At 42.7% G+C, this 15,852-nt stretch overlaps 1 protein-coding gene across 1 annotated transcript in view; it reads right to left on the bottom strand.

Annotated features, from left to right (window-relative positions):
* The window catches only part of LOC145396193 (all-trans-retinol 13,14-reductase-like), a 177,466-nt gene that overhangs the window by 91,422 nt on the left and 70,192 nt on the right, over nt 1–15,852 (bottom strand). The window contains exon 7 of the mRNA XM_080269632.1: nt 14,001–14,121. Within this exon, the coding sequence (XP_080125758.1) occupies nt 14,001–14,121 (121 nt within the window). The remainder of the gene's footprint in view (nt 1–14,000; nt 14,122–15,852) is intronic.

Below are 15,852 nucleotides of genomic sequence, written 5' to 3'. Positions count from 1 at the left end.
CGAAAATAATCTTGTTTTTAATGCATCAAAGACTCAGTTCTTACACCTGTCAACCTGACAAAATCTTCCACAGGAGTACCCACTAATGTTTAATAATATCCAGCTCAATCCTGCATCATCCTTGAACATGCCTGGGGTTTCATTCACTCGAGATTTACCTTGGAAAGATCATATTACATCTCTGGTAAAATCTGCTTCCAACAAATTAGGTGTGCTAAGCTGACTCCCTACCCTCTTTACCCCTGCACAGTTGTTGACTTTATACACGGGTTTTATTCACCCCTGTATAGAGTACAACTCTCATATGTGGGAAGGCTCCCCACATACAGCTCTTCTCAATTGAGTGGAATCAAAGGCTTTTCATCTCATTAACTCTCCTCCTCTTACTGGCTCCCTTCAACCTCTGTCTCTTCTCCACACTGTTGCATCTTTATCTCTTTTCTGTCGCTACTTCAATGGTCACTGCTCCTCTGAACTGTCTGCTTGCATCCCACCACCTCTACGACAGGCGTGTAACACCCATCTAGCATATAACTCTCATCCCTTTTCTGTACAACTCTCTAATGCAAGAGTTAACCATTATTCCCAGTCCTTCATTTATGCAACAGATCAACTCTGTAACTGTCTCCCACTGTCTGTATTTCCTAATTTCTATGATCTTCATTCTTTCAGAAATAGTGTGACCAGGTATCTCAAAATGAACGGATCTTGAATTTGGTTCCCTTCTGTATTGTTTTATTTTTATTTTTTTTTCTTGGAAGGAACTGTTTGTGGGCTCCTGGCCTTTGATTGCTTCTTCCTTGCATAAAAAAAAGTTGTAGTATTAGTAGTAGTTGTAGTAGTGGTAGTTGTAGTATTAGTACTAGTTGTAGTAGTGGTAGTTGTAGTAGTAGTAGTAGTAGTAATAATAGTAGTATTTGTAGTAGTTGTAATACCCAGACTTCTAGTCGTACAGCAACGCAGGAATTGAGCGACAATGCAAGCTAAACATACATCTCCTTGTGTGTGTGTGTGTGTGTGTGTGTGTGTGTGTGTGTGTGTGTGTGTGTGTGTGTGTGTGTGTGTGTGTGTGTGAGAGAGAGAGAGAGAGAGAGAGAGAGAGAGAGAGTCTGTCTGTCTGTCTGTCTGTAAGGTGGTGTGGTGGTGAGGCGAGCAGCAGCCTGCCTCAAGGTCGTTGCTATGGTTACCGGCCTTCCAGCAGCAAGTATGCCCAATTATGGAAACATTTTCACGTAAATAGTGTTTGTGGTGGATTACGGTTTTCTGGAAGTGATACCGAAGTGTTATTATTGTAGAGGGCTAGTCTAAGTCTTAGTTGTGTCACCTAACTTCTGCCACACATACAGACACTGGCAAAAAAACAAAAATTGCCCTTTTTCCCCACTCACTCAATCTCCATACACACACTTCATGGACCATTTGATGCAATCAGCTTCATGTAGAAGGATTGGTGAGTATTATGACACTTTTTTTTTTTAAGTATTGAGATATAAAGGTTTAAAAATAGACGGTTTTCTCAGAAATGCCGGGCTGTGAGAAGGGTTCCCGGCGATATGTGCCAGACGCAATTGGTTAAGAAACCAGTGTTTTTTTTACAGTGCCTTAGCTGATCTTTTATGCTGTACACCGAAAGACTGACCATTGGAAGAACAACTTACTGGGCAACGTCCTGCCTTTATTATACTACTGCTGCTGGAGCCTGTGGCAGTGTGGGATGGGGATGTAACAGTGGTGTCAGGTGTATGGATCATTAGAAAGTTCAGCAGTGAGGCAGAAGGTGTACAGACAAGAGGTCAAGCTAGACAAGAAGAGGCATCATTGGCTGCAATTATGAAGCTATTTCCGGCACAAAACGTGCAATTACCAGCACAGAATGAACGACAGAAAGAACTCAAAGAACAATTACAGGCACAATGTGTACAACTACAGGCACAGAATGAGGGACAGAAAGAACTCAAAGGACAATTACAGGCACAAAATGAAGAAATAAAAAAAAACAACTATAAGCACAAAGTGAACAGCTAGAGACACACAGTGAAGAACAGAGAAAATGATATGAACAGCTTCAACAGGCATTACAGGAGTAACAGAGGGAATACAACTGAGGGTGCTAGTACAACTAGATGCTTTCATGGGGGAAATGAAGGAAAAGCAGCGACAGTTGAAGGAGGACATCTACGCTGAGTTACGGCAGCAGAGATATGAGGTAAACAATAATGTGACAGAGTGCAAACAGCATGTAAACGACCAGTTGAAGACAATTAGTGAGGGAATTTGATGGAGTGCAGACAGCATGTAGATAACTAGCTGAAACATGTACTCGACCATATGAAGATAATTAGTGAGAAAATTGAGGCTGTAGAGACATGTTGCACTGCTAAGCCTCAGGCTGGTGTACAGCGAGCATATGAAAAGAATGGACAGTGTATGGTGAATCTTGACTGATCCCAAGCATCTAAAGGTAGCATGACAGGGTTGAATAATTATAATGCAGAAATTCTAAGTCCTGGACTTAATCATGATGCCCCAGTTTTAAGGCCCCAAACCAGGAAAGTGCATGGCTATAAATGGGGGTACAATTAAAAAGAAACCTCAGGACTTTGATGTTAGAGTGGCATGGGAAGCTTACCGTGTGTAGTTTGAGTAACTTGCTGATCAGAATGGTTGGGATGATAGGCAGAGGGCAGTGCAACTTGAACTGGGGTGCTGCAATGGAAATTCTAGACCAGAAGTCAGTGATGGAGAACAGTTATCATTCCCTGGCAGAAATCCTGGGGTGCAGATATGGGACCATATACCAGACTGAGGTTTACAGAGCAAGATGCCAGACCCGTGTATCGGCTCGAGGCGAATCCCTACAGCAACTTGCTCATGACCTGGAGAGTATGGCATACAAGGCATACCCTGAAGCAGCACCAAATCTGAGGGCTATTCTTCTGACGGACCAGTTCATCGATGCTCTTGATCATGCTGAGGTGAAAGTGCAAGTGAAGCAGGCACAACCCAGCAGCATGCAAGAAGCACTAGCCAGGGCTCTAGATTTTGAGTCCTACATCAGGTCCAGTACTTCCACTTTTCAGGCAGGTCGTAGTGCAGGATTCAAGGCAAGAAAGGGGCAGGCAAGTAAAACAGACATTCAGGAAGTTGCTGGTACTGTGAAAAGTCAGGACATAGGAAGGAGGACTGCTACAAATGGAAGAGGGAACAGGAGAAGATCAGAGGAGGTTGCTGGTTCTGCAAGAATCCAGAATACAAGAAGGAGGATTGTTACAAATGGAAGAAGGGGCAAGCACATAGCAGTGCAAGGAAATCTACAATTGTAACAAAAGGGTGTTGAACATGTAGTGAGGTGGGACACTTAAGTTCTGAGTGTCCAAAGAAGAAAAAGGAGGATAAGAAGAAGGCTGCGGAAGACCTGAAAGAAGCAGAAAACTAGTGTAGGCTGGTGTTTAGGGGCAACCACCAGCTGGCTTTTCCCAAGTAGCCCCACCTCCAAGAAAATGCAAGAGAACTGTGATCAACAGTGTGGGAGTTGACGGAAGAAGTGTTCCCTGGTGATTGATTCAGCCTCAAAGCAGACTTCCGTGAGGCCTGATGTGTTACATCATCCGTATATGCCTTAGCCAAATTCATGGAAAGAAGGCAATATCCACCCAATTCCGAAGAAAGGAAGTTCGTCTGACCTTTCAAATTACAGACCAATAGCTGTTACACCTTTTTGGTAAGGTATTTGAAACTTTAATTAATAAGCACATTGTTAAACATTCTGAATCCAACAACTTAATTAGTGATAGACAATATGGTTTTCGCCACGAAAAATCCTCCATTGACATACTCAATCTCCTAACTCATACCATCCATCAATTGATCTACATGGAGAAACTCATGCAGTAGCTCTTGATATTTCTAAAGCTTTCGACAGAGTATGGCACTGGTCCCTGCTGTCCAAACTCCCTTGCTATGGACTAACGTCTTTTGTTCCTTTGATTTCTTCATATCTTAGTGACAGGAAAATAAGGGTAAAAGTAGGTGATGTATATTCCAATTTCCACTCAATGAACGTCGGCGTGCCGCAGGGATCAGTTCTGGCACCAACCCTATTCTTGGTTCATATTAATGATCTCTTATCTGTCACCCACTAATATTCCCATCTCCAAAAGTATTGAAATTCTTGGTGTCTCACTTAACAATGCCCTCAGCTGGACCTCTCATGTCAGATCACTTGCTAAAACCGCCTCAAAGAAACTTGGATTATTGTACAGGGTCCGTAACTTCTTCGCTGATGAGCAGTTAGCTATAATTTATAAGAGTCATGTGCTCTCTCAGCTTGAATATTGCTCACCCTTGTGGAATGGTTGTGGAGAGGTTGCATTAAAACAACTAGACAGAATTCAGAACAAAGCTGTTAGAATCATTAACAACCCTGCCATTACAAATAAACTACCTCCCCTGCATGTAAGAAGGAATGTTGCCTCCCTTGCATTATTTTACAGATATTTTTTTATGGCAAATGCTCAGATGAAGTTGCGTCCATGGTGCCACCTCTCCATGCCTTCCCTCGTGCTACACGGGCATCTGGTAGCGCATATGACTGGAATGTCACTCATTCATATTGCAGAACTTCTGCCTTTCAGAATTCTTTCATTCCCTGAACGGCATCTTTCTGGAACTCACTTCCCCAGAGTTGTTTCCCTCCAAATTTCAACCCACACCTGTTCAAGTCTAACTGTTACAGATATTTTATGAACAGAGGACACCAGTAATCTGGTGTATGGATTATTATTTTTTTTATTCATTTGTTTTTCCTTCCTCCATTCTGTTATTAAAAAAAAAAAAAATGTGTGGCATAACTGGGCACCGCACAGAACTGAGGGAACCCCTGGATGTCTGAACTGAAGTGGCAGGGCAAGAGGCCATGGTTCCAGTCTACGTAGCCGAGATGAAGGACCCTTGCCTTTTTGGTGTCAAATATCTGATGTCCATGGACTGTGAGCTGGACTTCTTTTTTTATACAAGGAGGAAGGAACCAAAGGCCAGGAGCCTGCAAACTGCTCCTTCCAAGAAAACAGACAAAAAAAAAAAAAAGAGAGAGCCAAATTCATGCCTGAACACACTGGGTTTCAAAGACTGGAGATCATAGGAAGTAGGAAATACAGACAGGGCGATAGTTCCAGAGTTGACCTGTTGCATAAATGAAGGGCTAGGAGTAGTGGTTAACTCATGCATTAGAGAGTTGGACAGAAAAGGGATGAAACTGTTGCTAGATGGGTGTTACGCGCCAGTCGCAGAGGTGGAGGGATGCAAGCAGACAGTTTAGAGGAGCAGTGACCATTGAAGTAGTGATAGAATAGAGATAAAGACGCAACAGTCCGGCGAAGAGACAGAGGTTGAAGGAAGTGAGTTAATGAGACGAAAAGCTGTTGACTCCACCCTATTGAGAAGAGCTGATTTTTTTTTATTTTATAACAGAACAGAGGAAGGAAAAAACAAATAAATAAATAAAAAACTCCCCAGACATGAGAGTTGTACTCTACACAGGGGCAAATAAAACTCGTGTATAAAATCAACAACTGTGCAGGGGTAAAGAAGGTACTGATTCGGCTTAGCACACCTAATCTCTTGGAAGCAGATTTTACAAAAGATGTAATATGATCTTTCCAATATAAGTCCAAAGAGAATGAAACCCCAAGTACTGTATGTTTAAGGATGATGCAGGATTAAGCTGGATATTATTAGATAGTAGTGGGTATTCCTGTGGGAGATACTGTCGGGATGATAGGTGTAAGAACTGAGTCTTTGGTGCATTAAAAACAACAAGATTATTTTTACCCCAGTCAGAGATACAAGCCAAGTCGGACATTAGGTGTGCCATAAACTCATCCCTTGTTGGTTGAAGTAACTGCTGAGATGGACATTGCGAGAACCGTATGGAAAGATGAAGGGTGGAATCATCAGCGTATGAGTGGATAGGGTCAGGCGTGGCTGAATCGGTAGAGAGGCGGTTTGCAGTCCTAACGGACCCAGGATCGAATCCCGGCTGGGGCAGGGAACAGTTTAAGGATTTGAATTTCCTAAAAGCAGAATTTCCTGATCTACTAGATGACCCGCCAACATGTCATAAAAGTACCCCCGCTAATACCAGTACACTAGTCCTGTATGAGACAGCCCTAGCATGTATTCAATATGGACGGTGGGTGTTAGCGCCGAAGTGGAAACATGTGGAGGTGTAGGAGGACTACTGGGCCTTGGGATGGGCCACTGCCCCCAAGAAATAGGTCCTGAGCCTTTGCCCAGAGTCGGACACGTAAAAAAAAAAAAAAAAAAAGATGTACAGCTTAGAAGATCAATGATGAATAAAAGGAAAAGAGTTGGTGATAGGAGAAACCCCTGAGGAACACCACTATTCATAGATCTAGGAGAAGAACGATGGCCATCTACAACAGCAGTTATAGAACGACCAGAGAGGAAACTATAGATGATGGCACAGATAGAGGAATAGAAACCTTAAGAGGGAAGTCTGGAAATTAAAGATTTATGCCAGACTTGATCGAAAGCCTTTGTCATGTGAAGTGCAATGGCAAAGCTTTTGCCAAAGTCCCGAAAGGAGGATGGCCAGGAGTCTGAAAGTTAGGTGAGCAGATCGCCAGTGGAATGTCCCTGACGGAACCCATACTGACGATCAGAAAGAAAGTTATGATAGGAAAGATGCTTTAAGTTTTTTCTGTTAAGAATAGACTCGAAAACTTTTGAGACACAGGCTGTTAAAGCAATTGGACGATAGTTAGAGAGATTGGCTGAATGAGAGCAAACTCCCACCAAGAAGGAAAGGTGCAGTTTAAGTTGATAGACAAAGGCAGGGTGTAAACACAGAATCAAAGTTCTTGAGGACAACAAGAGGGACTCCATCAGGCCCATATACCTTGTTATTATTGAGGCCAGTGATAGAGAATATACATCAGCTGAAGAAATTTTAATGTCAGCCATGAGGAAGTCAGAGGAGGGAAGTGATGAGGGAAAAGCACCGGAATCATCTAAGGTGGAACTTGAGGAGAAAGTCTGAGCAGAGATCTGATTTATCAGTAGAAGAAATAGCTACAGAACCATTAGAGTAGAAAAGAGGAGGGAAGGATGATGAGGTAAAGTTATTAGATAGGTTTTTGGCAAGATGCCAGTAGGAATGGGAAGAATTCGAGTTCGAAAGTTGAGAGCATTTAGTATAAATGAAATTATTTTTAGCAGAGCGAAGAACAGCCTTAGCACGATTCCGGGCAGACACATAAAAAAGATGTGATTCATAAACGGGTTGGCTCTGGTACCTTTTATAGGTCCTCTCCTTATTGTGGACAGCATTAGAAGAAGCGTGCTTAAACCAAGGCTTTCTTGCATTAGTCAAAGGATATGAGAAAGGAATGTATGCTTCCATGCCCGAGAGAATAACCTCTATAATGCGCAAGGCACACTCAGATGGCTCCCGGACATGGAAGCAATAATCATTCTAGGGAAAATCAAAGGCCTGAGAGCCTCCCAATCACAGCTCCAAAGTGCCACAACTGACGTTTCTTTGGAGGGTCCACAGGCCATATTGGAGCGATATGACAGGTTAAGGAAATAAGGTTGTGATCGGAGGAGGCCAATGGAGAGGAAAGATTAACAGTATAAGCAGAAGGATTAATTGTAAGGAAGAGGTCAAGTATGACTGAACTTTCTCCAAGGCGGTCAGGGATACGAGTAGGGTGCTGTACAAGCTGTACTAGGTCATTACGGATAGAAAAGATGTAGGCATGTTCACCAGGTGGATCAGTGAAAGGAGAGGCGTGCCAGAGGTGTTGTTGAACATCGAAATCTCCTAGAATGGAGATTTCACAGAAAGGAGAAATGGATAGGATGTGTTCCATCATATAAGTAAGAGAGTCAAAGAATTTTTCATAGTCAGTAGAATTAGGAGAGAAGTAAACAGTTCAGATGTATTTAATTAGAGAATGACAAGAAGCCAGACAGTAGAGAATTCAGAAGAATCAAGTTCAGCAACACTAGAGCAAGATAAGTCGTTGCATATATACACACAACATCCAGCTTTGGCTTTGAAATGCTCCATGAAGCTGATGGTTCGTGGAAAGTCGGCTCTTGCCACGGCTGTGAGACATACCAGTTCTGGTAGCGAGGTGAGGTCGTTCCACACCACAGTGATACCTCCCAAATCAGAACTATTCTTCCAATGCAAAGTGAGTGGTTCTATTGACAGCTGTCTGGGGGTGGTGGAGCCTGATGTGCAGTGCAAGACAATGGCCAGAGTGATGATGGGGAGAACTTTGGTGGAAACAGGTGTAAGTGAAGTGCGAGTTGTGGTAGCCAATTTCTCCCTTGAGTCACAGAAGATCAGTGAGGGAGAAACTGAGGGACTGTGCCAGGCGTTGGACCCTGAGTGGCATCAGAGGAAGGCCTGTAAAAGGAGTATAGTCAAAGAAGATGTGTATCTGCCAGGCCACTTACAAGACCTATTTTCAAGGAGTTGCCAATGTCTGAATGGCTCATAAATGCTGAAGCTAAGGCGGCTGCTGACGAAGTTTAGTGATGTCATTTCTACTGGAGACCTAAACTTGGGGTTCACTGATCTGATGCAGCATTGTGTAGATACTGGGGATCACCACCCGATTAAATAGCCAGCAAGAAGGATGGCGCAGGCTCAACAGCAAGAAATGGAGAAGATGATGGAGAATCTCCAAACCCAAGGAGTGATAGAAAAGTTCAGCAGTCCTTGGGCCTCAGCAGTGGTTCTGGTAAGGAAAAAGGATGGCTCAGAAAGGTACTGTGTAGATTAGTGAGCCCTGAATGAAGTGACAGTGAAAGATGCATACCCCTTGCCAAGAATTGATGACACCCTGGTTGCTCTGTCAGGTGCCAAGTGGTTCGCCATTCTAGACATGAAGGCAGGTTATCATCAGGTCAAGGTTGCAAAGAAGGACAAGGAGAAAACAGCCTTTTCATACGGGAAGGATTTATGGCAGTTTAAAGTGATGCCACTTGGCTTATGCAATGCTCCAGCTACATTTGAGCATCTTATGGATCATGTACTGGAAAGCCTGCACTGGCAGACAGCTCTCAGCTATCTGGACTATGTAATTGTGTTTGGACGGACTTTTGACCAGGAATTGGAGAGGCTGTCAGAGGTGTTCAACAGGATCCAATCAGTGCACCTCAAGCTGAACCCCAAGAAGTTCTCCTTGTTCCAGAAGGAAATGAAGTACCTGGGACACATTGTAGGCGAGGAGAGCTGTACTGATCCAGAGAAGGTGGCAGCTGTGGAAAACTGGCCGGTTCCAACTTGTGTGAAGGAGCTACGGAGTTTCCTGGGCTTGTGTACCTAGTATCAGCGTTTTGTCAAGGACATTGCAACAATAGCTGCACCTCTGCACAAGTTGTTGGGGAAGAGGCAGAAGATTCTGTGGACAGCAGTGACTCAGAAAGCCTTCAACAAACTCAAGCATGCATTGGCTAGCTCTCCAGTGTTGCCATAAGCAGATCAAAGTCAACCATTTATGCTGGATGTGACGCTAGTGACCATGGTACTGGTGGCGCCCGGTTGCAGAAGACGGATGAAAAAGAGTATTTGGTGGCGTATTATAGCAAGAAGCTCAGCCTACTAGTGTGGAACTACTGCGTGAATCATAAGGAGCTGTTTGCAGTGATGAAGAGCCTTGATTTCTTCCATCTCTACTTGTATGGGTCATATTTCATTATAATGACAGACCATGTGGCACTAAAGTGGCTGAAGACATTAAAGAATCCGGAAGGACAACTAGTTCCCTGGCCCAGAAAGCTGGACCAGCTCAACCATGAGGTGCAGCACCGTCCTGGGCTGGTATATGGCAATCCTGACAACCTGAGTTCTCGGTCTTGTGACCCAGGGACTATTTCATAAAGTGGCAAGAAGCCTATGCAATCCCTGAGCAAGAGGCTGAAACTGTTGCTAAGGTGTTGGCTGACCAGTTTTTCTGTCATTTTGGGATGCCACAAGAGCTACATTCAGACCAGAGCAGAACTTCAAGTCTGTTGTATTCCGCGAGTGCTGCATTTACTGGGGATCAAGAAGACCAGGACGACGCCACTAAGGCCTCAGTCAGATGGGATGGTGGAGAAATTCAACTGGACCCTGGGACAAGAACTGTCCAAGTACTGCATAGAGGGACAAATGGAGTGGGACCACAAATTAGCTGCGTTGCTGATGGCATATTGATCTGCATCCCGTGAGTCTACCGGCTGCAGCCCTGCAAAACTGATGCCGGGCCACGAGTTATGTTTACTCATTGGCTTGTTAATGGGAAGACCACCTGGTGAAGTGCAGCCTACAGACACCTCCAGCTATGCGACGCATCTTCAGGAAAGGCTGGCTGAGGTACGTCATCAAGTGCAAGGAGCCCTTAAGTATTCAGGCAAAGTGATAAGGTGCAAGTATGATGCCAAGGCAAGTGACGTGAGCTTCAAAGATGGTGACAAAGTTTAGTTATACAATCTTCAGTGAAAGAAGGAAATCACCGAAGCTACAGAGCCCCTGGTACAGGCCTTACAGTGTGTTGGACTGCCTATCAGACGTAACGTACCGGATTCGGGGAGGCGGGAAATCTCGGCCAAAGGTGGTACATGTGAATCGTCTGTGGCAGTACCATGGGCCAGAGAAGTACAGCTGGGCTATCTCTGAGGAATCATGCTCACCTGCAGCCGAGGATGTTGAAGAGGACCGCAGAGCTGAAGTACAAGAGGATGGTGACAGCTTGCTGAGGGAAGTGAATCAGGAAGAAGACTAAGTTATTCTAGGAGGAGTGGACTGTAAGGAGGAGCAAGGACTTCGTCAGAAGCGACATAGGAGAAGACCTGATAAGTTGAAGGATTATTTTGTGTATAATCAAATGTTAGTTTGGATTAAGGTTTATGTTTCTATACATTGTGTAGTTTTGTCGAGACGACAAAGGACTAGGGAGATGGTAGTGTTAAGAAGCAGAATTTGCCAGTTAGGTAGTGCTTGAGTATTCCCAATGATTCTCGAATTTTTCGTGAAGTGTCAGAGTTGCCAGTTAGCCTGCTGTTTGTAAGTGGAGGTATCTTGTAAAGTTATGTATTAAAATTTATGCTCTTTTTCTCTACAATGTTTTGTTTATGTGATTGTTAATTTATGCAAATTTATCTCATTTTGTATGCTAAATCATGTATGGTGTTATGTAAGGAAACTTTGGCATGTTTTGAATGTCTCCAAGTTGGTCATTGTTGTAACTGTTGCTCCCTTGAGAATGCACGAGAACTTTGGAGAAGTAGTAGATCACTCTAGAATCTAGGAAGTTTGTGTAAGGATGGGGAAGTGGCTAAGCAGTTTCAGTCAGTTTTCAGTTCAGTGAAGTGAAGTTGGCAAGTATTAAGTGTAACGGCAGTTAGTGAAGATTGTATAGCTCCGGTACTTGTGAAAACAGTGAAGTCTGGCAAGCATTAAGTGTAATTATTTGGAAAATAAAGACAGGGAACTTAAGAAGCCAGTGTTAATTTACAGCATCTGAGCTGATCTTTTGTGTTGTATACCAAAAGGTTGACCATAGGAAAAATAACTCACTGGGCAATGTCCTTCCAAAGCTGTACTACTCCTGTTGGAGCCTGTGGCAGTGTGGGACGGAGACATAACACTACGTGTTCTTACGACTCAACAAGCAGATTCTGATTCTGTTTGTACTGCCTGTACTGGCCTCTGAGTTTTTAACCCTTTCATGGTCGAAACAACAGTAGTAGTCAGTTTCAGAAAAACCTTCAAAGTTTTGTCAAGTTGAAAGTGAGCATGGAAATCTGATTGTTATTATAAAGAAACTTTACCTGTGTTTAATTTTGCATCTGGGATATATACCAGATAAGTGTGACGTATTAATCATGCAAGAATCTGCAGTGTTTACATCTGTAAAAATTGACCACGGTGTACCAGGAAGCAATATAGGGTCATTGAAATGTAACTAAAATCCCTTGCACAGCACACAACTCAGCCTCACTTAATCTAATACCGTGTTGACACTCTTGGGATCCTATACTCAATGATTCACTCTCCGTTGAATAAAATCATCTGGCGTTAGACGGACTAGTGTAAGAGTTGCCCTGGCCGCGCAAAGGATAACGATAACTGTATTACCCTCTCAAGTTTGTGTGCCGACTCTCAGTAAAATATAATCCACTGATGTTAGACTGAACACTAGGTTGTAACAGCTTTTAGAGAGTCAATGGATCAAGTACTGACATAATCCGGCTCTTATGGATCACTCAGCCGAATAAAATCGTCTTGTATTAGAGAGAACAGAATGACAGAGTTGTTTCGACCATGAGAGAATTGAACGTACAGTCGTGGCCATAAATAATCACCTATCCTCGTGTACCCGGTGCCTCAGACTGGATCGTTTATGCGCAGCAAGTCACACTGGAGTAAGAGGGGCTGAGAGGGAGGGGCCAGAGAGAGCAGGGAAGGTGGGTGGGAGGACGAGCGATGGTGCTGGGGTGGAGTGTGGGAGAGGAGGGAGGGTAGGTAGGGGAGGGAGAATGATATGCTAAGTTGTGGCCACATAATTTGTCTATTTTCTTTCATCCAGGGCATCATATAAAGGAGTTAATATTCAGTAGATAAAGCTGCATTACACCTTGTATAGCGGCGTCAGATAACAAACTTTAGATTGGTGGTGATATCAAGGGCTGACTCGTGAAAAAAGTATACTGATGTGACAGATCAGTTAGTAGTGCAGAGCCACAGAGATTGTGTGGGCCTAGACTGTCAACGTGAGGAAGCCAGAGAACGAGAGGAAACGGACCCGCCTCCTCCAACACACCAAGGATGAGTGGGAACTGTTCAGACGAAACCAGCAAACCATCAACAACATTGTTTCCCCGGTGCCGCGAAGCCCGCATGAGGGTTTTAAGGCATAAGGCCACTGGACTACTTACCAAGGCATTCCTGGTTGCTTTGGGTTGACCAGTGTCGGTAAATATTGACAGAGATATATTTTGGGAGTTTGGGTAGAATTTTGTTTCACTTTCCCTCTAACAGATTATGAGAGATACCGTTATCATATCCACCCACGAGCACAGACATCAAATTTATTTACCTTTTATGCACAGTTATTTTGAATAGCCTTTTCATATAGTGATATTATTTAATAATTATTGAATTGACATGATGGTGACTGTATAGATGGAGTGTGTACCGCGAGGGTGATTATATTTACTGTGGACACAGCTATGTCAAGGGTTGATATAATATTTCGTTCCAAAAATTAATTACAGGTAAGGGCAGAGGACGTTTCTTACACAAACATTGCGGAAGTCAAAGCCATCTAGATTCTACTCTCCGTCTGAAGTCAAAATACACGGATAAACACAAATATATGGTTCCACACTAATATTTGATCTGTCACGTCAGTATATTTCTCACGAGCCAGCCCTTGATATCACCACCTATCTAAAGCTTGTTATCTGACGCCGCTATACAAGGTGTAATGCAGCTTTATCTACCGAATAAAAACTCCTCTATATGATGCCCTGAATGAAAGAAAATAGACATATTATGTGGCCACAACTTCGCATTTAATTCTCCCTCCCCTACCTACCCTCCCTCCCCTCCCTTACTCCACGCAAGCACCATCGTTCGTCCCCCCACCCACCTTCCCTTCTCTCTCTTGTCCCTCCCTCTCAGCCTCTCTTACTCCAATGTGACTTGCCGCGCATAAACGAGCCAGCTGAGGCACGAGGTACAGGAGGATAGGTGATTATTTATGGCCACGACTGTACAGTTCTAATTTTTGACAGAAACTAAAACACTCTTTACGTAACTCTCAGTCTTGTTTGGCTCACTTTCAGATGAATAATATCGATGGGCGACATACAGAATACAATATTCGATTAATTTTGTTCCATCCATGAGAGTTAAATTGTCAGTTGCAATTACTGCTGCAAATGAATACACTGGTGAAGTACTGTAACTGGCGGACCTTTGATGAAGAGTGAGTGGACTAGTGCCTGCATGGGGAATCCAGCTTTGCTCGGTGGCGTACCAAAGTTGCCGTAGCTGTAGCACAGGATGTCACGCAACTCCTGAGTTTTTATCATATCCTGAAGGAAAAGCAGTACATTTATCATTACTACAAATCCTCCTGTAATCCGATATACAGTATAAACAAACAACATTGGAGAAATTATACTAGGGTACCCAACCTGGCTGAGGCTGCAGCCTAAATACACCAACCAACATGTTGTTTTCGCCCATTCATATATCTAGTAAATGTACACTTTTTCATATATTTACAAACGTTAGTGACAAGACCTTAGAAAGATAAGGACGTGACATGTCTTCCATTAGAATAATTCAATTCAATCTGAATTAACGACAGGACACATTACTGTATTTGGAAATACTGTGGTGAATGAATACAGTAGTTCTTTAGGAGACCGCAATGGGGATATCCATATGCGTAAGCATTCACAGAAATCACATTCAGTTTCTTTGATAATTTCTCATTTGCTTCGTTATTATTTTTACCTAAGTTTTCTCGGTACTATTCTTTATATTTTACCTGTTCACGTTGTATACACTAGTTTCGTCCGGGAAAAAAACAGATTCCTATTGTATTCTTAGACCGTTCACTAAGGTGACGTATTTCTCATTAAATGCAGGCTACTACCTGACGATTTTTTACACGGTAAGAGGAACCTGCAGTTTACTGATGAAAACAGTTAACGAAGGTCATATCTAAACCCAAAACTTGAAATGTCTTAGCCTGATTTAATAAAATAGGCAAAAGGCAATTAGAATATATGTAAGCATAATATTATCGATATGAAGTGATAAACATGCAATACACAGGCCATCTGTATGTTCACGGTTCTCGTAAGAATTTTCTTCGTTACCTCTGGATTGTGGTCAGCTACGTTACGCTGCCCAATTTAACTTTATCTAAAACGCCCATCACTCTGTCTTGAATGATAAGCTGTAAAAATATATTTACATTAGAATATAGTGGTAGTCGCGAAAAAGCGCAATGGAAGGTAGTAAGGCAGTAATATTGTCTTTTTTTTTTTTTTTGCTTGTATCCTAGAGACTAATCTGCTCAATTAATGAATATTTCCGTCAGCTTAAAGTGGACGAACTATAGCGTTATGTTAATAAAATAAAACTCTTATTATTTTCAGTCAAGCACTCTTCAAGAACTTTGTCTTCCATTTCCCAGAATGATTATGATATCGAGCTGGTTATTCAAAGTCATGCGGGTTCCAGTCCCAGAGCAACTAAAGGAGAATTTGAGGAATTACATTTATTAGCAATACTTTCAATGGCTTCCTACAGCTTCAACAAGAATATGTAAGTGCAGAAATGAGACCAAAATATATATCAATGAGAACAGCTATGATAAGTTAGAAACCACATGAGGCCAGATTACATATCAAAGATATGTGACACACTCAGCGAAATGACAAAGATGTTCAGGAAAATGCGAAGATTTTAAGGAACTCATAAAGGTGGATGTATAGAGAATCTGAAAGGAAAGTAAGAAGGCGCCTATGGAACGGTGGCGATAACAGTAATTAATGCAGAACTAGTCGGATTCGTTAAAGATATTCTGATGCGTGATCACCAGCAAATGGACCGCTGGAGGAAAAATGTCTGGTCATTCCATAGGGTATTTCCCATGAGTAACAAAAAGAAACCGGACGACTTCCTATTAACCATATTATTTCTGCCACTAAATTATTACATTCAGCAGCATCAGCTTAGGAAAAGCATCTGATACAGATGGTATTATTAAGGCTGTATCTAAACCCTCCATTACGAAAATCTACGTTAAT

This window comes from Coenobita brevimanus, chromosome 35 (genome assembly GCF_032717465.1).
Source record: "Coenobita brevimanus isolate Jiangsu-jjx chromosome 35, ASM3271746v2, whole genome shotgun sequence".
Classification (NCBI taxonomy): domain Eukaryota; kingdom Metazoa; phylum Arthropoda; class Malacostraca; order Decapoda; family Coenobitidae; genus Coenobita; species Coenobita brevimanus.
Note: the sequence above shows the minus strand (reverse complement) of the source record. Positions and strands in the feature narration are given on the sequence as shown.